Below are 26,365 nucleotides of genomic sequence, written 5' to 3' on the forward strand. Positions count from 1 at the left end.
CTGGTAATTAGAGTGTTGTCAGTCTTAATGTTAATTTGTGCATCTCCTGCTCTGCTACCAAACATAATATAGTAAGTTTTGTCAGTGTTAAGCGTAAGTTTATTGGCTGTCATCCAAGTCGATATTTTAATCAGCTCCTCATTCACAATGGTGTTGAGGGTGGCAAGATTAGGGTGAGAGATGACATAAGTCGTGTCATCAGCATATGGAGTTAAGGTTATCATTCCTAGCTACTAGACCGTCATTATCACCATCATTTATCTGTCTGTTTTGCCTCTGCACAATAGTTTGAGGTCCTGGATTAATTTGGATATCACCACTTAAGAGCGCTACAATAAGAGCTGTGTGCCACTGTTTTTGTTTGGGTATGCGGTGTTGCCATACCTTGCAGCGATAGTGACATTTACTTTTCTGGTAGGATGGCAACTGTTAGGCTTTTACTGTCCAGGGTGCTGTTACTCCATTCACCTTTTCCAGCCCCCATGGCTGATTTCTTTCTTCATGGAATTGAAGAAAGATAAATATAATTATGGCAGCCTGTACCCCCCTAATGCCTGCCATTTTCACTCTTCGCTCTTTTACTCATATACAATAATATTTATTTCTCTTTTCCAGTCACCTAGTACACCCTAGTATCTGCTTTAGCAATCACCACTGAATTACTAGTAAATTTTCTTCTTCAAAACCCTCTTCACTGCTCACTTTGCCTTAACTTCACAAACCCCTTTCAGTTAACCCCTTATTACACACTCCCCTTCCTGCCTCAATTCAAATTCAAAGTTTATTCTCTATAAGGATTACAATGCTGAGTTTACAGAATTTGGTTATTGTATTGTTTACATGTAGTAAACTCACAAACTAGTATTTAGTCACCTAGCCATAATACCAACTTACCTCATAATTTGTAATATTTTAAAATAAAGAATTAAACTAAGTCTGCCCGAAATGCCTAGCCATGCTAGGCATTCTAGTGGTACACTCTGTAATCATTATTTAACTACATGTAAACCACACAACAACCAAATTCTGTAAATTCAACATTGTAATCTTTATAGAGAATAAACTTTGAATTTGAATTTGAATTTGAGTGTACCACTAGAACACCTAGCATGGCTAAGCATTTCAGGCAGACTTAAATTAAATCTTAAGTTTAAAATATTACAAAATTATGAGGTAAGTTGGTATTATGGCTAAGTGACTAAATACTAGTTTGTGAGTTTAGCAATGTGAATGCTCTCACTTCACAGTCTGGCTTCACCTATTAACTTCTAACTCCTTTCCATTCTGGTACCAGAAAGGTTTAATCAATGGTTTTATCCTTCCAAAACCCCCTCAATTCCATTTATCGGGGGTTGTGTGGTGTTGTTGTCTGCCTGACCTGATCTGCTGACTCGGCCATTTTTAAAACACTGAGGGAAGTAAACGCCACCTACAACCTGACTTTCCTTGATATATTTGGCGTTTTCTGCTATAATTCTCTCACTGTACACAGGTCAGCTGAATATAGGTCAGCTACTAAAACATTAACCTTGACTTTTTAACTATTCACTTCTTTCCCACGACTGGCACTGAGGGATAACTGTCCTATAACCTTGGAGTTTTGTACTGTTGATTTGACGATGTCTCCTGTGTTTCCCTCTTGTTAGCACTGGTACAGGTGATATGATGGTGGTACAGATATGATGCTACTGTCAACAGATGAACGTCAGTAAAGATGAGAACTTCACTTCGCTAGTTGTACGTCTGGCAGTAGCTGGTGTTTGGATGCCAGTCAGCCATGTTTGAATGCTCAGTTCTTTCCCTCATTAATGGGTTAATGGTTGCTCTACTATTATGCACACTTCCTTGCATTTTCTTGTATGTTATTTTCCTACTTTTGGATGCCTACTGGCAGGGACTTTACTTAAAAAAAACACATCAATAGTCATAACAGTTCACTACTTTATTAAAATTTGATAATATATCACTCCCTGTCCATTTTGGGAAGAAAATTTTTCTTTTATCAATAATCTTTATCTACATACGAAGCCAAAGCAATGAATAAATGAAAATGAAACAATCTTAAAACAAGCCTCTTAGTACCATATACTGCAATTTTCAACATAATTATAATGTGGTGTCCCATAGCTCGATCACTAGTGCACTCAGCTCACAAACTGAGGCCCAGGAGTCAATTTCCCAGTACAACAGAAAACATTAGGATGTGTCTCCTCAAGGCACCTGCTGTCCACGTTAACCCATCAATAAAATGGGTACCTGGGTGTTAGTTGACTGGTGTGGGTTGCAACCTGGGACAAAATTGACTAATATGCCCAAAATGCTATGCATAACAAGGGGCCTGTATACCTTGTACATGTACTTCTAGAAATAATAATTATTATTATTATTATTATTATTATTATTATTATTATTATTATTATTATTTATTACTTAAAACTAAAAGTCAAGACTTTTTTTTTTTTTGCTGAAGCAACAAAATTACTTCATAATCAGCATCATACAAAGAATAAGATTATCATGGTTAAATAGAAGGACACAGATGAATGTAACTAATGCAACGTTTCACTCTTCAGGAGCTTTGTCAAGCCAATGCCACAATAAAATGACACATTAGTTGCATTTTGCTGGTAATTCTACCATTATTACTAAGATTGTCATTGCTCCAACTGCAAAAAAATTAGACAATGGACACAGATCCAACCATCCAACATATATAACTATTATATAACTTATGAGTACATTTTTCTTAAAATTTAGTGACAATGATAATTTTTTTTTTTTTATAAATGTATTCACATGCACTAATTTCATTTGCATAAATGGACTTCATACATTTGGAACACTGATACAATTTTCTCCTAGGAAATTTTTAAACAGCTTACTAGATCAGACATTGTAATGTCTTTTAATCATTGTGTTTTAAATCTTTAAGATGCTAAAATGGTTTCTCTGGTATGAATTTTCTTGTGTGATGTTAAATTAACCTTATGGGAAAAGTATTTTAGACAGACTGAACACTGATATGGTTTTTCTCCAGTGTGTATTCTCTCGTGTGATACTAACTGAGACTTTTGGTGAAAACCTTTTAGACACACTAAACACTGATATGGTTTCTCTCCAGTGTGAATTCTCTCATGCGATACTAAAGTAGACTTTTGGGCAAAGGCTTTTAGGCATATTGAACACTGATAAGGTTTCTCTCCAGTATGAATTCTCTCATGTGATATTAATGTAGCCTTGTGGGTAAAGGCTTTCAAGCAAACTGAACACTGATAAGGTTTCTCTCCAGTATGAATTCTCTTATGCTTTACTAAAAGAGGTTTTTCATAGAAGCCCTTGATACACAGTGAACACTGATAAGGTTTCTCTCCAGTATGAGTCCTTATGTGACACCTTAAGTTTGCTTTTGTTGAAAATTTTTTTAGACACTCTGAACACTGGTATGGTTTTTCTCCAGTATGAATTCTTAAGTGGTTGATTAAATTTGAATTTCGTGAAAATTTTTTTTGACATTCTAAACACTGAAATGGTTTCTCTTTTGTATGAGTTTTCTTATGTGATTCTAGATTAGACTTTTTTAAAAAATCTTTTAGGCACACTGAACACTGATGTGGTTTCTCTCCAGTATGAATTTTCTCATGTGATACTAAATGGGCTTTTTGGGAAAAGGTTTGTAAACACACTGAACACTGATATGGCTTCTCTCCAGTATGAATTACCTCATGATTTAATAAAATATACTTTTCTGAAAATTCTTTTAGACACACTGAACACTGATATGGTCTCTCTCCAGCATGAGTTCTTTTGTGATTTACTAAATTCAATTTATCTGGAAAATCTTTGAGACATACTGAACACTGAAATGTCTTTTCACCTGGAAGATTTCTAGTGCAAGATACAAGGTGAGACATGTGTGAAACATCTTGAAAACACTGAGTTAGTTTTTCTTCTTTGTGATCTATATTTTGTGTTTCTTGAACACATTCTTTTACAAATATTTCAGACATACTGAACACTGACTTAATAATCTCCTCTAGGAATTAAAAACTGAATTAAAATTATTATATTTCTCTAATAATGTATTTTAATATGAACAAGTGGAAGCCCAAAACCTGTATGAATCACACAATACAGTATCTAGAAAATGTGAGGGGATAGTTCAAGGCATAGCTCAAATTCCTAAGGTCAAAATCACCAGGAGCTAAGCACCCAGCTTAAGGAACAGTATTATATATAAAATTATATGTTTGTTCTTAACTCTTAACTGTGGCCAATATACTAGTACACAGGTGCTGGTACTGTGTCCGACGAACTAGTACACGGGTGCTGGTACTATGTTCAGTGTACTAGTACACAGGCACTGGTACTGTGCCCTATGTACCAGTACATAGGTGCTGGTACTGTGTCCAGTGCAACAGTACAAAGATGCTGGTACTGTGCTCAGTGTACTAGTACACAGGTACTGGTACTGTGTCCTACGTACTAGTATGCACCATTTTTTGTACCCAAATATCTGCCACCTGCTAATATTTTTTACCTCAGCACAACTCTTTGAGTCTTCTTTCATCTATTCATACATTTGAAAAAAATCTAAAGCCAGCAGTGTCCACACAATGTATTATGATCAACTACTCAGGTGATGACTATGTCTGACGTACTAGTACGCCTCACTAGCAAAAGTAAATAATGAACCAGGAGCTCTTGTTCTACCACCAGCTTCCCTATCAGCAAACAAGATGTACAAGTGACTCAAATATGACTTATTCAGTCTAAATTTATTACAATTTCATGATACTAACAGTGGAATTCCACTGCAGAACACACTAACTATAAAACCCAGGATAACCCAGTCAAGTCAAACTGTGAATAATTTTCATGTTTTGATGAGTAATACACTCGGAAATAATAGTAATATTATAAGTATTCATTATACATATCCTAGAAAAGACCAAAATAGTAGAATAAAATAATTATAAAGCATATATACCATATATATAACCCAGTAAAGTCAATCAATATTGCTTATTTCTATGTTTTGAGGAGTATTGTACTCTGAAACAATTCTAAGTATTCCTTATACAAAGTCTTAGAGGACCAAAATAGTAAAAAAAAAAAAAAAAAAAAAGAATAAAAATCAGTCATATCATATATATATATATATATATATTGATTATTCCAAGTGAAGCAATGTTTGCATGCTAAAACACCTTGAAACACATCTAATATTATAAAAACTAGTATATATAGTTTTAAAAATTAAAAGCAATTAAAAATGAACAGAAAAATAATCATATATTAGAATCAATAATTGTAAAATGTAAACATTGTTAGTACTTTAACACCACTGTTACCAATTAGTGATAATTTTTTTTCACCAACTTCAGCACCATATATCATAAGTTTCATCAGATATGTAAGAAAAAGTATCAGATCTGTAAGAAAAAAATATTTTTTTTATTTTTCAAAATCTTCACACACACACAAGAATTTTTTCCCAGGGTCTTCCATAGTTAGAGGGCTAAGTCTGACTCAAGTGTTGTGTAAAAAATGTACAGGAATACTCATATAGATTTTATTTTATGTGACTCACACATGTTGATATATTCACATAGAGGTGCTCAGACTTCACTGGTCATATATATTCTTAAGCTATTTCATCAATGACCTTACATTATGAACCATTACTTATAACGAGCACAAAGAATGTTTTTAGAATTGAGTACATATTTAAATAAATTAAAAATTTTGAGTGAATGAGCACTGAATTCAGGAAGGAATTAATTTTTCATTTGATGTTATAACTTTTTCAAGTATGTATTAATGACTCACAAAATTGAAATAACACAACTGCAAACAAACCATAGAACAGGTAGGGATGAACTCACGGCTTTGAGGGGACTTAAACTAGAGTTTGCCACAGCCACACTGGGTGATTCATTTGTAAAAACTTACATTTGTGGTCACAGTGGTGGCCCATGCTAACCTCCCTATGGTGTATAGAAATATACCTAGTTGGATGAATCTTATCATAGCCAACTGGCCCAATGGTTAATGCACTGGCCTGGAGTTTTAGCACTCACTTGTCATGGGTTCAAACCCCACCTATTCCATGGTATGTATTAATGGTTCTCTGATATACAACATGGGACACAGCATGATAAATATAATTATTCCCTCAAAACTGAAGCTTTAATAGGTTTCAGTCACAGTATAATACAATGACTGGTAAAAGGCAGGAATATAATTGTGAGAAATTAGAATTCCAATAGCGCATGTAACAGCACATGTATTATCACACTGCTAATGTAGCCTTTCCACTGCTGATACATAGTGCTCTTCCTATGCCACTTACACAAGCTATATTACACTGAGTATTGACACTGCAAGTGTAAGTCCTCTGCTGCAAAGATCTGCAAAAGAAAAAAAAACGAATGAAATAAATGACACATTCACCAGGCATTAAATTAATATTTACCAATAATGTTAGGTTAAACTTTTCCTGCAGGGACATTCCCAGGTTAAGCATAATAAAAGAGGGCACCATTGTTTTTGGCAGGTAGGTTCCTGACCCATACCAATGAGCAAAAATTGCCAGCTAGTAGAAAATAGCAGTTTTTTCACTAGTGAATGCATACTAAATGCTTGACAACATATATTAAGTACTCAATGTAGCTAGGCCTAAAAAAAAAAACATACAAAATTAAAATAAATATACAGTACATACAATACTTACCTTAACCCTTTCACTGTCCAGACCCCCCCAATCTGAAACTCATCCACACTGTCCAAGAATTTTCAAAAAAAAATTTCCTATTTTTTCTTATAAAATGGTAGAGAATCTTTTTCAGACAGTAATAAAATAAAAGCATCAGTTCATACAATTAAAGAGAGTGAGGAAAATATATGGGCTTGTGTAATGAATAACCCAAGTTGTCACTTCCTGAAAAGAATGACATACAGATCACAACTACCTGAATAAACTGACTGACTGACTGACTTTGACTTACTGATTGACTGATTGACTTGACTGACTGACTGACTTAGCTTACTATCTGACCTGACTGACTGACTTCACTTACTGACTGACTCGACTTACTGACTCACATCTGGCCAGGGAGCTCTGTTTCTGTGATCTCTTTAAAATTTCCCTAAAATGGGAAAAGACATTGTCACTGTACATGTTGCTGACATGGCTTGCAACAGCTTTGTTAGGGTGATGTCCCTCCACAAATCTTTCCATCATACTCCACAATGCACAAATCTCCATTACTACCACCCTCTACCACCACCACCCTCTGCCACCATCACTACCACCCTCTACCACCATCACAACCACTACTACCCTCTACCACTATCACTACCACCACCACTTTCACATTTTTCCACAACCTTTTTCTTTAATTTTATCATGTTTGTCACCTTCTTTAGGAAAGGACTGGCACTAGGAGCTTTCTTTTGGGCCCTTGGTGGCTTATTTAGCAGTTGCAAGCACTGAAAGGAATGGATTATAAAATGTATCGTATGAATGCGTGGGGTGACAGTCACTCACTGATAAACAATGCCAGACTGACTGTGAATGGTGTGAAATGGTGTGTGGGGCCGCTCAAGCCGCTTGTATGCATTTGGGACGAATGATTATTACTGAGCTAAATGACGATCACCGAGCCAATGTTTTGACAAAAAAAATGTTACGATTACTGAATATTACGAAATCCAACAACTACCATATCCGGGGGTCCACTTTACAGTTGGAAGTACTCTAACTCCAGGACTCGTTCGTGATAGAACATTTAGGGAGGATGCCACTACCACTAACATCAAAATTAAAAGGATGTGGCACAAAAGCTGCACATTCTTCCCAATCCCATTTACAGTTTGAAGATGCATGGTGGGTGTGTTACATGGGGTGTGATGGATTAGCGACAGGAGTGGAGGTGGCACGTGGTTTAGTAGGTGCCAGGCAGTCTTTTGTTATCTGCCCTCCCAGCACACCATGTGACGCAGGCCCTATCCCACCCCTCCTCCATCCCAGCATATTCCCTTCATGACCAATATCACTATCAGTGGCCAGGGTTTTTTATCCTGGCTTCCCATGACACTTGGGGATTGCATATGGCACACTGCTTGAACACAGGTAATAATGCCTACATGTGTGCTTCAGTGGGAAATACTGGATATCACAGTCACTTATTTTTTTTTTTTATTAACACACTGGCCGATTCCCACCAAGGCAGGGTGGCCCGAAAAAGAAAAACTTTCACCATCATTCACTTCATCACTGTCTTGCCAGAAGGGCGCTTTACACTACAGTTTTTAAACTGCAACATTAACACCCCTCCTTCAGAGTGCAGGCACTGTACTTCCCATCTCCAGGACTCAAGTCCGGCCTGCCGGCTTCCCTGAATCTCTTCATAAATGTTACGTTGCTCACACTCCAACAGCACGTCAAGTATTAAAAACCATTTGTCTCCATTCACTCCTATCAAACATGCTCACGCATGCCTGCTGGAAGTCCAAGCCCCTCACACACAAAACCTCCTTTACCCCCTCCCTCCAACCTTTCCTAGGCCGACCCCTACCTCGCCTTCCTTCCACTACAGACTGATACACTCTTGAAGTCACTCTGTTTCGCTCCATTCTCTCTACATGTCCGAACCACCTCAACAACCCTTCCTCAGCCCTCTGGACAACAGTTTTGGTAATCCCGCACCTCTTCCTAACTTCCAAACTACGAATTCTCTGCATTATATTCGCACCACACATTGCCCTCAGACATGACATCTCCACTGCCTCCAGCCTTCTCCTCGCTGCAACATTCATCATCCATGCTTCACACCCATATAAGAGCGTTGGCAAAACTATACTCTCATACATTCCCCTCTTTGCCTCCAGGATAAAGTTCTTTGTCTCCACTGTCACTTGTACTCTTCTAAAAGCACAAAATCAATTTAGTCATCACTAATATCACTTTCACTATTATCATTAACATAACTGTAGGAAAATGTTAATTTTTATTACACCATAGCTTCTGACTAGAAATGCTGGCCACCCCAAAGGAGCTGGGCTGAGGGCCTAGTGTAGCCACACTGGCCACCCCAGAGATGGTGGGTGGAGGGGTCTGGTGTAGCCACACCTGATGTAATGGGCTGAGGGTCATCTGGGTTATCATTGATATTTTCAATATTTCCTCGATCATTGAGGCTGTGTCTGTCTCAAATCCACCAAATTCATGTTCCATATCACTTTACTCAAATATGAGAGTGTTGATACAATGGGGCATGAGTGAATCCCTAAGGTTTGCCATGATGTTTATCCTTGCTGGTACTTAAACAAATCAATGCTCTCATGTGGTACTGTAGGATCCCTGATTTTTTAATATGGCACACACCAAGTGCACAGACCCATTCTCTCATGTCTAGGCCTCTCAGACCTATGGCACCAAATTTGAATGCAGAAAAATCGGTGCGACACTCAATGTCTGGAGTGCTAGCAGTAATGCATTGATCAACAGTTTGACTGTTAAATGCTTAAATTGCTAACAATGGTAACAGCTGGCAACAGGAAACAGTAAAAGCATTTGAAGAATATTATAAAGTTTAAACACAATATAACACAATGAAAGATAGTTGTAGATAGATGGAGCATAACATTGTTGGTGGAGATAAATGGATACAAACTACATCTTAATCTGACTCAGATAGGCCAGAATTAACTGTAAATTTTGTTAGTCTGTCTTCATTAACAATGTATCAACTGGGGTTTACCTGGAGAGAGTTTTGGGGGTCAATGCCCCTGCGGCCCAGTCTGAGACCAGGCCTCATGGTGGATCAGGGTCTGATCAACCAGGCTGTTACTGCTGGCTGCACGCAAGGTGGATTATATTACTGAATTTTTACCCTTGCAAACTACTGGTGAATTTTTCTCTCTAGTGATGTCTCACTCAGCCATGGGTAATGTCTCAGCCATAGGTAATGTCTCATTCAGCCATGGGTGATCATAGGTTCCTACACATATGCTGTTACGTATATTTTATGTAACTGTATATGCCTGAATAAACTTACTTATAGTTCAACAAGACCCAGGAACATTTCTCTTGTTCTCTGTCTACCTTGAATGTTTTACACAACAAAAACATTCAACCATCAGTCTTACATACCTGCTTCAGCAGCAGGTCAAGAATAAATCTCATAAACTGTTTATGTCAGGTCGTTAAAGCTGAGAAATAACAGCAGTGAAGAAGCAAGAACAATCTAAGCTGCTGTTGTTGTTGTTGTTGGTGTTGTTGTTGTTAAAAGGGCCACTGACAGCTTACGCTCTATCCAGCCTTTCAGTTCCGGAAAAGATTAGATTTTAGATTTAAAGAAACCTCGACCTAAGTGGAAGGAAGTTGACTAATGGTGGTGCGTATTTAAATGGTATTATATGTCCCCAGTGCACTCTGAGGCCCCTGTGGCCTAGATGGCATAGTTCTCGCTTCACACGCAGAGGGCCTGGGTTCGATTCCCGGCAGGGTGAAAACATTTAGATGTGTTTCCTTACACCTGTTGTCCTGCTCACCTAGCAAGTAGGTACCTGGGTGTTAGTCGACTGGTATGGGTCGCATCCTGGGGGCAAGACTGAGAACTCCAATGGAAATAAGAAAGACAGTCCCTCGATGACGCAGTGACTTTCTTTGGTAACCTTCCGGGGTTCTGCGGGGGCGTTGTCCCCCGAAACCCTCTCCAGGTATCTGCCAGCATTTTCAAAACCATCTTAAGAAAAAAAAACCTCCTTTCCCTAATATATCCTAACGCAGCTAAATATGATGAATGTCATGTGTTGAAAATGTTTTAATATGCTAAACACAGCTCTTAACTACAATCATATAAAAAACTATATATTCTCTTTCTCATTACCTGTAATCTTTACAACAATTAAATATAATGAATGCATAAAAAAGTGTTAATATGCTAAGGAAGTCTCTCAGCCACAAACATTAAAGGATGTACATTCATATTCTCATTATCTGTAATCATAATCCAACCTGTAATCCTTACAACAACTAAATTTGATAAATGTGTTATAAAATGAGTAAATATTCTAAGTAGATCTCTGGTGTGCCTTGTAATTCCTAAATTTATTATTAATGGCCCCCTGGAGACCGTATATATGTAAACCATCAATTAGTTATTGCCATTTTAGTCTTAAGATAGGTTTAAGTTTGCCCAAAATGTTCTGCATAACAATGGGCTTTCTGCATACACACCTAAATATCAGCCCCGTGGCCCGTGGCCTGGTAGGCAAAGCCCTCACTTCACACGTTAAGGGCTGTGGTTCGACTCCCGGCAAGGGTAGAAACATCGCGCATTTTTCCTTACACCAGTTGTCCCTATTCACCCATCAGTAAAATGGGTACCTGGGTGTTAGTTGACTGGTGTGAGTGGCATCCTAGGACAAAACTGACCTAATTTTCCCGAAATGCTCTGCATAACAAGGGGATTTCTATACAGTAGTATGTCATCGATGTCTGTTAGGCCCTTATACCTTGTACATGAACTTGTAGAAATAAAGATTTTATTATTATCTATACAAACATTGTATCATGCCGAAATAAAAAAAGATTATTATTATTATAGATCGAGGCATGGCTCACCAACACGAAGTGTGCACAAATGGGTTGAAATCTGACTGGGGATCAATCATAAGTGGTGTTCTACAAGGATTAGTTTTAAGCCCATTGTTGTTTATAAAAAACATTAATGACCTTGAGGAGGGAATAACAAGTGATATGAACAAATACGCTGACGATACAAAAATAGGCATGTAGGGGGAAGGGGTAATGGAATGTAAAGATAATCGGGAAATATGGGAGTAAGGGATTATGTAGGCAGGGGATAGGCAGGAGAGGTAAGTCTAGTGAGATGATTAGCGGAGGTAGGTAATGTGAGGTCACTGGTGACTACACCTTCACCTCTCATTACTCTACTCACCATACTACTCATCCTCTCACTACTTGAAATAAAAATAAATGAGTAAATAATGGGGACAGTGAATATTACAATTCTACTCAAACAGTTTATTATTAAGTCCTTGTACAATAATATATTTGGGAACAGGAGAACATTATTGTGGCTAGTAGTAAACATAAGCAGTGTGACAAGGAATACAACCAACTTGGCGAAAATGAATATAACTTACAATATAGTTCAGAGGACAGTTCACCACAGAAACTAAGCCACAGGTCCCAAGACCTACACAGCACGAGTACTGCTCGAAGCCAGTACTCTCCCTAATGTCTCCAACAGTCTCTTCCAGAGACTTCAGCAGCCTTCTCCCGAGCCCTGCACCGCACCAGCAGCTCCTCCTGAGCTATGCACACAGCAGCAGCTCCGCTCGAAGTCTCTTGATCATGCTCTTCCTTGGGCTTATATGGTGGTCCAAGCACCCTCCACAATGGGGTGTGCACCACGTGTTACGACCTGACACCGAGATCTGACGCCAGTGACGAACAAAGGAGCTGAGACTTAAGCCGAAAAGGCGTGGCTGCTTAACCACTTGCCAAGGCAAGGTGACCATATAATTAGGTCTCCCTAGAGACCTCACAAGCGCAGCTGAACTACATCACAGTATTATTGATTCAGAGGAAGATGCCACAGAACTTCAGGTGGATTTAGACAAGCTCATGTCATGGTCAGAAAAGTGGCAGGTGCAATTCAATGTGGGATTTAAACGATAACCATTAAACACAGTAAAGCAATAACCCACAAAACCTGGTATAAGGGTCGATGCGGTAATCTATTCAGGGCTCCTCCAGCAGATAGTGACCCTTAACCACAACAACAACATTAATAACAACACAGAATGTTCTTGCTTCCTCGCTATTTATTACTCAGCTTTAACGACCTGAAATAAACAGTTTATGAGATTTATTCTTGACCTGCCGCTGAACCAGGTATGCAAGACTGATGGTCGAATGTTTTTGTTGTGTAAAACATTCAAGGTAGAGATAAAAAAGTGTTTTCCAGGCCTTTTATATCCCTCTTGTTTTATTGAATCTACTAGAATAATACAGTTGTTCAATTCAATTTAAGTTTATTCTCTATAAGGGTTACACTGTGGGGTTCACAGGTTTTGGGTATTGTGTGGTTTACATGTTATAAGATACTAATTACAGAGGGGGCCACTAGGACACCTAGCATGAGGACCGACATATAGTTTTTACTATGTTCTTTAGTTATTAGGCTCCGTTTATATTGTTTTTCATCAGTATTTTTTTTTATCTAGGGATGGTATTTGTTAGCCATAGTCTACCCAGTCTCTTAGTAGTGATTTGCTTAGTTTTTATAGCACAATGATTGTATTTTCTGTAGAAAATTCTTTATCCATTTGTCAACGCCTCTGTTACTGGTAAATTATGTAGGCGAGTCATTTAAGCTTAGTGTTGCGGTGAAGTTATTCATTACCTGGAGAGAGTTCCGGGGGTCAGTGCCCCCGTGGCCCGGTCTGTGACCAGGCCTCCTGGTGGATCAGAGCCTGATCAACCAGGCTGTTACTGCTGGCTGCACGCAATCCAACGTACAAGCCACAGCCTGGCTGGAGACAAAATGAGATCTTGCTATATTCCACTGGTAGCTCTGTATAGTCCTTGTGGCTTAGCGCTTTTTTGATTATAATAATAATCCACTGGTAGCTTACAAATATTTGTTAGGAGGAACGTGGGGGGTTGTGATCAGTAGTATTACAGCCAGGCCTCATTTTACAGCACTTTGCTTTATGGTGTTCCACTAATGCAGCAGTTTTCAGTTATATATCCCCATTCTTCATTCAGGTAAACTCCAGGTAAACTCCAGACTTCCTACAATAAATATATTCACCACTCTTCTTCTTCTTATGACCAGAGCTTTGGTAAGATGGGTAAGGAAGAAGGATGGGTAAGGATAGAAATATTGGAAAAGGGTGGGAGGGGGGAGAGAGGTAGGATATAAAAGGTAAGTGGCCCAACCACTTTGGTGCAATTTAAAAAGTGTTTGTGGAATAATAAAATACTCTTGAAGGGGTATAATACTAACCCATCAGAGTCACATAGATATAACAGATATATAAGTACATGACTCTGAATTGGTAGTAATTATACAAGTTGCAATTGCTTTTTTTTTTGCGATTTCACAACGGATATTTAAACGACAATGAAGGCAATAATTTTCTGGCCATTTTATAAAGAATTACTTGACACAATAGCTTCTTACAAGGTGGTGTCCCGCCATAGTAAACGTAGCATAATTTTAACAGTAGAATGTTATACAAGATGTCTCCCGAATTGGGGGCGATAATTTTTCACCACTCACTATAAGGTAAGGATGAAAATATTTTATGTAATGTGTGTACTGTATATGCATTTTTTAGGTCAAGCTCTATTGTTCATTCAATATTTGCATTTGAAAGTGAAAAAAAGCTGTGTTTCACTTTACAGCAATTTTTGCTTTACAGCACTAGCCCAGAACCTAACCTGCTGTATAAGCAGGGCCCACCTGTATCTGTTATTATTCATGCTTTGAGAGGAGCTAGTATATTTAACCATATACAGTCAGTTATGGTTGCACTCAGCTAACGTTGTTGGTTTTGTTATAGCTGGTATGTGTAATGAACTTTTCATACTGTTAATAAATTCTGTTACTGGTTGGTCATCTGTTAGGCCAGGGTTAATGTTGAAGTCACCAGTTAGTAGTAAGTAGTGTTTGTTCCATTGCTTGTTTGTTATTAGGCGTTTTGGTTGTCACTAAAGTTTGGGATATTGGTATGAGGTATCCTGTAGATTGCACCAAGTGTAATGGAAGTCTTTAGATTTTTTGCAGAGAAGTTAGCAAATATATATTCACCATATTCATCTCTGAAGCATGTGGTGTTACAACATTAAAGTTTGTTAGAATAGTAGATGGCACCCCCCTCCACCTCCCTCGATTTGATCTGTCCTGCAGTTGTGAATGGCTGTGTATCCCGGTAGTGTGTGGATGTCTGTTGTGTCTTGCTTAAGCCAGGTTTCAGAAAGTATAATAAAAGAGATGGTTGAATTTAAAGAATCTAGGAGTGCCAGGTGGTCATAGTGCTTACTCAGGGATCTAATGTTGTAGTTAAAAATTATTATATTCCTGGCATTGCTGAGGACAGTTTTTTCTTGTTTGCTGTGTAATAAAAACTGTTACTTTCAGATAAGTAATGGTTAGGATTTAGATTATATAGGAGGTTCAAATCAGGATTGGTGTGAGCATTCATGAAATGGATAAATATAATAGACTCTGAACTGGTAATCAGGATAAAAGTGGCAACAGGGTTTGTCCATAATAATAAATTATGATAAAGAATTTGTTAGGTAAATAAAAAAAATTTTTTGATATTGTCTAAATAAAATAAAGAAATAACAGTGTTGTTATGTACAGTGAACTAGTAATCAGGATAGCAAACAATTGAATATAATCACTGCTAATAATAATAAAAGTATAGGCACTCCTCACTTAACCGAGTTCCATTCTACATTCACGTTCGAGAACACTCCAGCTAACTCTTTTACAGTGAGCTTCTTTTGTACATTGGTACCTCGGGATACGAACAGCTCAAAACTTGAACAATTATGTAAGTGTATTTATGTAACGCTTTTGTAAATGTATTTTTGGGGTCTGAAACGGATTAATCTAATTTACATTATTCCTTATGGGAACAAATTTGTTTGGTATTGGCACTTGAACAGCCTTCTGGAACAAATTAAGTTCTTATCCCGAGGTACCACTGTGCTTCCATTCTTTCCTCTTGTTCCTCTTCCAAGTGCTGCTGCGCTTCCAACTCTATTAAGTCTTTGTTAGTTAACTCTCCCCCAACCAAAGTTCTTGTACAGCATACAGTACCAACTGGTCCGAGAGCTGGTCATAACTCCATGCAGTCGTTAAACAGATAGGTTGTTAAATGAGGAGTGTCTGTAATGCTATTTAGTACAAGGTAAGTTGCTACACAGTGAACTATAACAAAGTGTGATTAAAAAGAAATGATGGGAAAACAAAAAGTTAGTGGGTAGTGTACAATGAAATTATACAATGAACTATAAACAAGGGATTAAATGGCACAGGATTTATCTATAATAAAAAATTATGGGTCGCAATGTCAGTGATCAGTGTACAAGTAAATTACACAAATAATAAACAGAACAATAAAAAGCAGTGCTAATAAGTACAAGGCAGGATGTTACACAATGAACTGGTATCATGATGAAATGGCAACAGGATGGTCTGTACTTGGAAATTTGCAGACAGCTTATGGAGAACAAAATAAATATAACAAGTTAAGAATGGCAATAAATTATTGCAAAGGAATGAGGTAGGTACATTGCCCTAAACATGGGATAATGTAATGTTTAGACTCAAGTTGACATCTTTAAGAAATCTGGTTAGTTCATGGTTATTAGTTATATCATGTATGAGACCTGTGGCTGATTTTTTTTACTATGATTTTACCAACTGATGTGAATCATTGGTTAAGTTTTTTATGTTTATGTTTGAGTTTCCTGACCCTATACAATAGGTTCTGTCATTTTCTAGTAAGTCACTCATTAACATACACTTGACTCTTCTTGTTGATGGATGAACTGATCAGGTCTGTTTTTGTTTCATATGAATGTAGTCTTAACACATGGTTTTTGACCCTATTTGCCTAGCAAACACACCTCCTTGATGTGAGTACTCTCTATGACTACCCTCAACTCAGATTTATTGAGATGAATTGTGTTATTCAAGCAGTTACTTTGGTTTATGGAACCTGGCAAATGAGGACTGTTAAAGATTACTGTATCTGATAGCTGTTGCTGTTCCATTAGATGCACTTGATTTCGTAGCAAGTCACTCTTCTGTGAGTTTGTATTTGTATTTGTTATTTTTCCAGTCCTGTACAACCTTTTCCATCTTGATGTTGAGTGAAAATATTTGTTTCATATGTTTGACAACAATTGATTGGATAGCTTTGCTGTCCTCAATCACTGTTAACTCAGAAAATTTTTGTTCAGATACCTGAATCCTTAAGGTTTGGGGCTGTGATTCACAAAGTCTAGTATTTTCTTGCTTTATGTTGGATTTGAGCAGGACCTACCGAGCATGAGACAGTAGGCCTACCACAGTGCTTTTCTATTCTAAATTGTGTAAAATTGAGAGAAGCCAACATGACCTGCTGGGTATTATCAAATTTATTTGTATATTTAAGGTGGAATGTGATTTCTAAGTGTGGCTTATACCACACTCTTGAATACGTTGACCTCTGACTTTTGGCTTGAAATTTTGGTTTTAAAATCTTGACCTATACACAGGTACATATGTACTGGAATAAAAAAGTTTGAGTGAGGTGTTTCATTGGCATGGAAATCTTCTCAGCCATCTACATTGTTTTCAGTAGTAGAGCTTTACAGCTCCTCTGACAGAATAAGATTTATTGTGAATCACCATTATTAATAACAGTAGTTTACATCTCATCTCTTCACCAAGTTAAGGTAAATAAAATTACTCTTAAGTTACATAGGGTACTATAAAATTACTATACAGTACAGTACTTTAGTACTACAGGATACAGCACCTGTATTCTTAGTGTCTGGTTGTCTTCTGCATCAGTGGACAAAGTCCACTTCTTCAGAAGACAACTGGTTATCATGAAATATTGTTTCTTATTTCAGGAATTGTTGATAGTTGGCATTATTGTACACTCCCCTCCTTCCTGTTAGTCCATTTATGAGATATTTTATTGTATTTGTATATGAATCAAAATTGATCAAATTACACACAGAAGGGTTCCATGTTTTTTCCTCCCTCTTTTCAGTGATTTTCAATTGAGTCATTGTTTATGTTTGGTGCTTTTTTGCCATTTTTGCATATTAGTTGTGTAAGAGAAGGGCATCCAATGCCATATTTTAATGTAAGTAATGTACTGTATATTTATTTTACATTTGTATCTATTTTTTTATGCTTAGCTATATTGAGCACTTAATATGTGATATTTTCCACTCGTTAGTGATTTTTGCTTATTGGCTGGGGTAAGGAACCCAACAGCTGCAAAACTGGGGCCCCTCCTGTAATCCTAAAAGATACACAAATAACCCGCACATAAAAGAGAGAAGCTTACGACGACGTTTCGGTCCGACTTGGACCATTGACAAAGTCACACAGTGTGACTTTGTCAATGGTCCAAGTCGGACCGAAACGTCGTCGTAAGCTTCTCTCTTTTATGTGCGGGTTATTTGTGTATCGTTCCAGTCACGGTATTGTGCCTTTTTGTTATTTATCCTAAAAGATAGTTATATTATGCTAGAAACTGTGATTGTCCTTGCAGCAAAAGTTTAACCTAACATAATTGTTGGTAAATATTTTTTTAATGTTTGGTGAATGTGTTGGTTATTTCTTTCTCTTTTTTTCTTTTGCAGCTCACCAGAGGATTTACCCCTGTACTGCTGATAGTGTAATGAAGCTTGTGTAAGTGGCATAAACACTGCAATATACAGTGGACCCCCGCATAACGATCACCTCCGAATGCGACCAATTATGTAAGTGTATTTATGTAAGTGCGTTTGTACGTGTATGTTTGGGGGTCTGAAATGGACTAATCTACTTCACAATATTCCTTATGGGAACAAATTCGGTCAGTACTGGCACCTGAACATACTTCTGGAGTGAAAAAATATCGTTAACCGGGGGTCCACTGTACTTAGGAAGAGCACTATGTACCAACAGTGCAATAATACATGTGATGTTACTTATGTTATTTGAGTTCTAGTTTCTCACAATTATATTCCTGACTTTTACCAGTCATTGTATTATACTGTGGCTGAAACTCATTAAAGCTTAGTTTTGAGGGAATAATTATATTTATCATGCTGTGTTGTATGATAAATATAATTTAATTTATTTAAATGTTTACTCAATACTTAAAAAAAACATTCTTTGTGCTTGTTGTTAGTAAACTTCATAATGTGAGGTTATTGATAAAATAACTTAACATAAGAATTATATAAACTGCTGCAGAGAAAAAACTTTTTTGTGAGTCAAATTTATTTTTACATCGTGAATGCATGACTATTGAATTCTGAGTACCTTCACGTGAATACGATAAAATCACCGTATATCAATGTTCTATACATTTTTCAGAACTTTTGAGAAAGCTTTAAGAACTTACATCTAATTTTTTATATTTTCCTGGCATGGTATAACACATACAGGTTTAGGGCTTCCACTTGTTCATAATATAAAAATACAATATTATAGAAATATAGTAATTTTAATTTTAATTAAAAAATATAGTAATTTTATATTTAGTTAGGTATTCAGTATGTCTGAAACACTTGAAAAAGAATCCGTTCAAGCGACACAAACTATAGATCACAAAGAAGAAAAACTAACTCAGTATTCAGAATGCTTTAAAGATGTTTCACACATGTCTCAGCTTATATCATACACTAGAATTATTACAAGTGAAAAAACATTTCAGTGTTCAGTATGTCTCAAAGACTTTCCAGATAAATCAAATTTAATAAATCACAAAAGAGCTCATGATGAAGAGAGTCCATATCAGTGTTCAGTGTGTCTGAAAGACTTTTCCAAAAAATCTTATTTAGCAAGGCACAAGAAAATTCATTCTGGAGAAAGACCATATCAGTGTTCACTGTGTCTAAAAGCCTTCTCCAAGAATTCTCATTTAGTAAGACACAAGAGAATTCATACTGGAGAGAAACCATATAAGTGTTCAGTGTGTCTAAAAGACTTTATTCAAAAAGCAAATTTAATAAGACACGAGATAATTCATAGTGGAGAGAAACCATATCAGTGTTCAGTGTGTCTAAAAGGATTTTCAGAAAACTCTCGTTTAGAAAGACACAAGAGAATTCATACTGGGGAGAGACCATATCAGTGTTCAATGTGTCTTAAAGACTTTGTCCAGAAAGAGAATTTAATAAGACACGAGATAATTCATACTGGAGAGAGACCATATCAGTGTTCAGTGTGTCTAAAAGGATTTTCAGAAAAGAATGTTTTATTAAAACATGAGAAAATTCATACTGGAGAGAAACCATATCAGTGTTCAGTGTGTCTAAAAACCTTTTCCCAAAAGTCTCATTTAGTATCACATGAGAAAATTCATACTGGAGAGAAACCACATCAATGTTCAGTGTGTCTAAAAGATTTTTTAACAAAGTCTAATTTAATATCACATAAGAGAATTCATTCTAAAAAGAAACCATTTCAATGTTTAGAGTGTCTAAAAATTTTTTCACAAAATGCAGGTTTAATCAACCATTTAAGAATTCATACTGGAGAGAAACCATATCAGTGTTCAGAGTGTTTAAAAAATTTTTCAACGAAAGCTAATCTAAGATGTCACATAAGAACTCACACTGGAGAGAAACGTTATCAGTGTTCGGTGTGTCTCAAAAAATTCTCTGAAAAGCCTCTTTTAATAAAGCATGAGAGAATTCATACTGGAGAGAAACCTTATCAATGTTCAATATGCCTAAAAGCCTTTGCCCAAAAGTCTACTTTAGTATCGCATGAGAGAATTCACACTGGAGAGAAACCATATCAGTGCTTAGTGTGTCTAAAAGGTTTTCATCAAAAGTCTCAGTTAGTATCACACGAGAGAATTCATACTGGAGAAAAACCATATCAGTGTTCAGTCTGTCTAAAATACTTTTCCCATAAGGTTAATTTAACATCACACAAGAAAATTCACACTAGAGAGAAACAATTTTAGAGTCTAAAAGACTTATAACAAAGTGTACCTGGAGAGGGTTGCAGGGGCCAATGCCCCTGCAACCTGATCTGAGACCAGGCCTCATGGTGATTAGAAGACATTATAATGTCTGATCTAGTAATTTGTTTTAATATTTCCTATGGGAAAATTGTATCAGTGCTCCAAGTGTATAAAAGTCCATTTATGTAAATGAAATTAGTGCATATGAGATTATTTGTAAAAGAAACCATATCTCAGTGTCACTAAACTTTTCTGAAAATTGTACTCATAAGTTATATATGATGGATGGATGGATCTGTGTCCAGTGTCTAATATTTTTCATTCTGGAGCACTGATAAATTTATTCCATAAAAATTATAATGCTAATTATGAAGCTGATTTGTTGCTCCATCAAAAAAAGAAGTTTTGACATTAAGTTTTAAGTAGAACTATGTTGAACATTACAGTATATGGTACTAAGATGCATGTTGAACATTACAGTATGAGGTACTAAGATGCATGTTGAACATTACAGTATGAGGTACTAAGATGCATGTTGAACATTATGGTATGTGGTACTAAGATGCATGTTGAACATTACTGTACGTTGTACTAAGATGCATGTTGAACATTACAGTATATGATACTAAGGAGCACGTTTTAAGATTATTGTAGATTAATTTATTTATTGCTTTGGCTTCATGTGTTTACCTGGAGAGAGTTCCTGGGGTCAACGCCCCCGCGGCCCGGTCTGTGACCAGGCTACTGATAAAAGAACAGTTTTGTTCACAAAATGGACAGGGATACATTACACTTAACTGTTATGACTGTTCATGTATTTTTGAAGTAGGTATCCAAAAGTAGAAAAATACTCTTAAATATAACTTAATCCAAGAAAGTGTGCATGAAAGTACAGAGCAGTTTTTAAATTTTCTGTGGTTACTTCCACACAAATTTTGCTGAGAATAAGACAAAGCTTTGGAGTGAGATTAGTTGGTTAAGTCTAGGGTATAAATGGACTTGATAGCAGATACGAAAGTGTAGATACTGGGAAGAAAGATAAAATACTATTTTAAGAAGCTGTTAAATGTTGAAGGGGAAACAGTGATTTCATGCATTTGTCAGAGGTATAGAATCATCTGAGATGACGCTGGTGGGGATATACTTAGTTTGTGGTGGTTGGTGTATTTGTTTAATATATGCATAAAAGAAAAGAGGGTACATAAGGATTCAAAAAGCATGCATAGTTTTATTGTAGAAGGGAAACTGGGACAAGAGAGAGAGTGTAAAAATTAATAGGGGAATAAATCTGTTGAGTACATCAGATAAAATGTATGGTAGAATCATTATTGATAGTTAAAGACAAGACAGACAGTAGGTGACGAAGACGCATACAACGCTAGGTATGTGTATTGTTGAAATGTTTCATTGTGTAGTAGGATTCATCAGTCGAATACCGAATTGAATAGAGAGAGAGTTTTCAGGTACTGATTATCTTAAAACTCTCCACTTTTACTGTTTGTTGTGTTGTTATCACTGTACTTGGATGATGATGCCTGCTGTGCAGGCAAAATGTTTCAACAATAAACATATCTATCATTGTATGTGTACTCGGCAACTTTTCAGTATCGTATCGTAGGTGTATAATACATATACGTATAGGATAACAGAGAAACACGGAGAATTTAGGAAGGGTGGGTGATGTGTTACTCAGGCATTTACATTGAAGTATGAAGATAAGGAACTTTTTTTGTTGCATTTATGTACTTAGGAAAGTGCATATCAAATGGTGGATAGAGAGGCAGTGTGGCAGTTATTGCAGATATGGAGTCAGTAGTAGGTTAGGATATGCAGGAGAAAGAGAGGTGGATTATTTTCCAGTAATATTAGGCCTTGGACAGGGATGTAGGATGTCACCTTGATTTAACATATTTATAGATTGGGCTGTAAAAGTAGTGAATGGTAAGGTGTTCAGGAGAGGTGAAGGACTGAAAGATATTGAACTGGATAAAAAGTGGGAGTCTGTACTGATGACACAACTCAGTTTGGGAGATTCTGAGAAGTTGCAAAGGTTGGTTGGATAAATTTAGGAGCATATGTAAAAGAAAGAAATTAAAAACAAGGATAGGAAAAAAGCAAGATGATAAGAATAACAAAAAAAGGTAGTTAATGATTGGATATCAGATTAGAGGGAGTATGGAGGAATTTTATATTTAGAAAGTGGCATTGAATTTGTCAGCAGATGGGTCTGTGAAAGATAGTGAAACATGGAGTAGAGGAAGGAGAAAATAGTGGTGCACTGAGGCATCTGTGGAGACATAACTCTATCAATAGAGGCAATAAGGGGGAGGTACCAGAGTATAGTGGTAACCACACTTATATATATTATATAATGTTGCAGCGATGGAGCTGGAGACAGCAGAGATATCACGTTTGAGGTTAATGTGGTGTGAATATTATGCAGAGAATTTGGAGCATGGAAATTAGCAGAGAGTGTGGAGTTACCAAAAATATAATTCAGAATGCTGAGGTGGTGGTTTACGCATTTAGAAAGGATGAAGCAAAATAAGACAATTAAAAGGGTAATAAATCTGGAGTGGTGAGGAGGGGGGGTCATCTCAGGAAGGGATAGAGGTGGTTTTGTGATCTAGGGTCTTGAACATCCAGCAGGTTTGTGCAAGTGCTTTAGATCAGAGTAAGTGTAGACAAGTCATTTTTATGTTTTGACATGCTGTTGGAATAATAGCAAGGTAACATTTATGAAGGTATTCCGGGAAACTGGTTAGCTAGACTGGAGTACTAGAGATGGTGAGTGCAGTGCCTGAACTCTAAATATGGGGTGTCAATATTGTAATTTAGAGGGCTACCTTAACTGTAATATTAATACACCTTTGGCATAACAACAGTTGAATAAGTGATGGTGAATGTGTTTCCTCTTCTATGGGCCACTCTACCTTGGTGGAAGATGGCCAGTATGTTAGAAAATAAAACATTTCTTCAGATTGCTGTAAATTAATAATCAGTAAATATCACTGAATTAGAATAAACCTTGGTATAACAACCCTTAATATAATGAACTTGTAAAATAATGGGCAATATCTGCTGTATATTGCACTTCCATCTTCTTTTATTTCAATGTTTATTTCAATATATCTGTAAATTGTGTGTACAGTACTATTTTAGGTAAAAACTAGAGTACCTAAGTGCATCGTTTTTGTTATTTTTTAACACAGTTCTGATTTAACCCGTAAACGGTCCAAGCAGATCTACGTTCACATGTGTAGTGCTACAAAAGTAGATGTAAGTTTTTTTTACATATTTTCAAATATAACAAAAAAAAAAGTAGATCGAAGTTTTTTTTACACATTTTCAAATGTAGAAAAACAAAAAGAAGATCTACCTTTTTTACATACTTTCAAATGTTGAAAAAACGTATATATACGTTTGGACCGTTTACGGGTTAATGAACACTCGATCAACCCCCCAATTAGTCCATTATATGGAGAGTTTACTTTATTACCATATACAGGAGGGCCCCGCTTTACGGCGTTCCGCTTTACGGCGTTCCGCTAATACGGACATTTCAAATTATGACCAAAACTCACTATACGGCTCCCCCCACCTGACTTTCTAATACGGTCACCGTGCCCCACCCTGTTTGTTTACATTCTCCATGAGCTCAGTAAGCACTAAGTCTCTCCATTTTGTCTGGAAACTCCAAAATTTCAAATGTTTTTAAAAGTTATTTCATATTTTATATATACTCTGATAATTATACTTATGTATACCTGTACCTAAATAAACTTACACACATCAAGTCATTTAAATGTCGTATATTACGTTAATATACACATTTTCATTAATCCATCCATGATATTTTTTTCAAAATTATATAATAAACACGATGCATAACATATAAATAAGATAAATACACCCCACAGTAGAATAAATAAACATAAATGTGATCTGTGGTAGCAGAGACTTCCACAAGTGGTAATAATAACAATAGTCACGGAGTCTCATTGTTTTGTTTACTCTGTGCCTGGCCTGTCACCTCTCATGTATTCATTCTTTCTCTCTCTCATTTATTCGTTTTATCTCATTTACTTACTCCTGACCCTACATTAAGACTACAAATATTTTAAGGTAAGTAATGAGTGAACTGTATATACATTTTATCGCTCTGGGATGCTTAAATATCATAGAATAGTATGTGTGGGTGGGGTGGCCTGGTGAAATAGCCTGCCTATTACAATACATACCACACTTGATTTCTTACAATAAATACTACTTGTCTCACCCTAGATTAAGACTATAAATATTTTAAGGTAAGTAATGAGTGCACTATGTGTGTATTGTACCTTTTTATTGTTTTTTGATGCCTGGTTCTATTGCTAACTTAATATATGTTAGTGTAAACTTGTTATCTAGTGTTTGTATGCATTTATAAGTGGAAAAAAAGGGTGTTCCACTTTACGGCGATTTCCGCTTTACGGCGGTAGCCTGGAACCTAACCCGCCGTATAAGTGGGGCCCTACTGTAACTGAAGAAAAGTGTATAGTATTTACCATTTGTAGTAAAACTTGATCCTGCATAGATGCATCACCATAGAAGGCACAACAATGTGTACTTAATGTGTAATGTATTGTACATCACACCAAAGATAGAGACTATATTGAGTGAAAATAGGACATTATTATTGGATATGTTTTGGTTGTGGAACCTCAGTCACTCCAGTAAAGTTTTTCTAATTGTATGATGTACTTGAGTCCTCGTATCACTTTACACTGTAGTGGATGTTAGGTTAAACTGTTATTAAACATTGAATATCTTCTTCCATTGGTTTTAATACACTATTGGTATATAATACTTCAAAGGCTTCTTTAACAAGGTGAAGGGGTTTTGATTCTAGGAACTAAAGCTTCCTTTCCTTGGATCAAACCTTATTGTTCTCACTCCTCTTGTCTCTCTTGGCCTAAATAGGACATTGCCTTGGTCATCAAAATTTATTTGTGACTTAATTTGTAGTCTGACAAATGGAATTTACCTTGCGCTAATGCTGCTGCTAATGGTGAGATCACTACTGAGAATGGTGATGTCATTGCTGATTATGGTGAGATTACTGCTGATTATGGTGAGATTACTGCTGATAATGGTGAGATCACTGCTGATAATAGTGAGATCACTGCTGATAATGGTGAGATCACTGCTGATAATAGTGAGATCACTGCTAATAATGGGGAGATCACTGCTAATAATAGTGAGCTCACTGCTGATAATGGTGAGCTCACTGCTAATAATGGTGAGCTCACTGCTGATAATGGTGAGCTCACTGCTAATAATGGTGAGCTCACTGCTGATAATGGTGAGATCACTGCTAATAATGGTGAGATCACTGCTGATGAAGCTGCTGCTGTTGATGATGGCAGCACCATTCTTAAGCTTAAGTTTGCCCAAAATGCTCTGCATAACAATGGGCTTTCTGCATGCACACCTAAATGTCACCCATCTTTATACATTTTATCATGTTGAAATAAAAATTATCATGATTATAAAATGGAAGGCAAGTATAATATACGAGAGGCCTCAGGGACATGATTAATATACAGTGGTACCTAACTTACGAGTGCCCCAACTTATG

General features: G+C 36.7%; 2 protein-coding genes across 2 annotated transcripts in view; one reads left to right on the forward strand and one right to left on the reverse strand.

The window, feature by feature from the left end:
* LOC128687698 (zinc finger protein 850-like) overlaps window positions 1–25,558 on the forward strand; it is a 107,236-nt gene extending 81,678 nt beyond the window's left edge. The window contains exon 7 of the mRNA XM_070083850.1: window positions 19,326–25,558. Within this exon, the coding sequence (XP_069939951.1) occupies window positions 19,326–20,745 (1,420 nt within the window). The 3' untranslated portion in view covers window positions 20,746–25,558. The remainder of the gene's footprint in view (window positions 1–19,325) is intronic.
* Window positions 1,922–10,314, reverse strand: LOC128687699 (zinc finger protein 84). Its single transcript, XM_053775296.2, has 2 exons — window positions 10,157–10,314; window positions 1,922–6,410 (listed from the first exon to the last, which is right to left on the reverse strand). Exon 2 carries the CDS (start codon window positions 4,005–4,007, stop codon window positions 2,928–2,930), a length of 1,080 nt encoding a protein of 359 aa, XP_053631271.1. The 5' UTR covers window positions 4,008–6,410; window positions 10,157–10,314; the 3' UTR covers window positions 1,922–2,927.
* Window positions 25,559–26,365: the final 807 nt, after the last annotated feature.

The sequence above is a fragment of the Cherax quadricarinatus genome, chromosome 11 (genome assembly GCF_038502225.1).
Source record: "Cherax quadricarinatus isolate ZL_2023a chromosome 11, ASM3850222v1, whole genome shotgun sequence".
Classification (NCBI taxonomy): Eukaryota; Metazoa; Arthropoda; class Malacostraca; order Decapoda; family Parastacidae; genus Cherax; species Cherax quadricarinatus.

What these genes read in the sequence shown, in the direction of transcription:
- LOC128687699 (XM_053775296.2), bottom strand. Translation starts at nt 4,007, where the DNA reads ATGTCTGAAATATTTGTAAAAGAATGTGTTCAAGAAACACAAAATATA.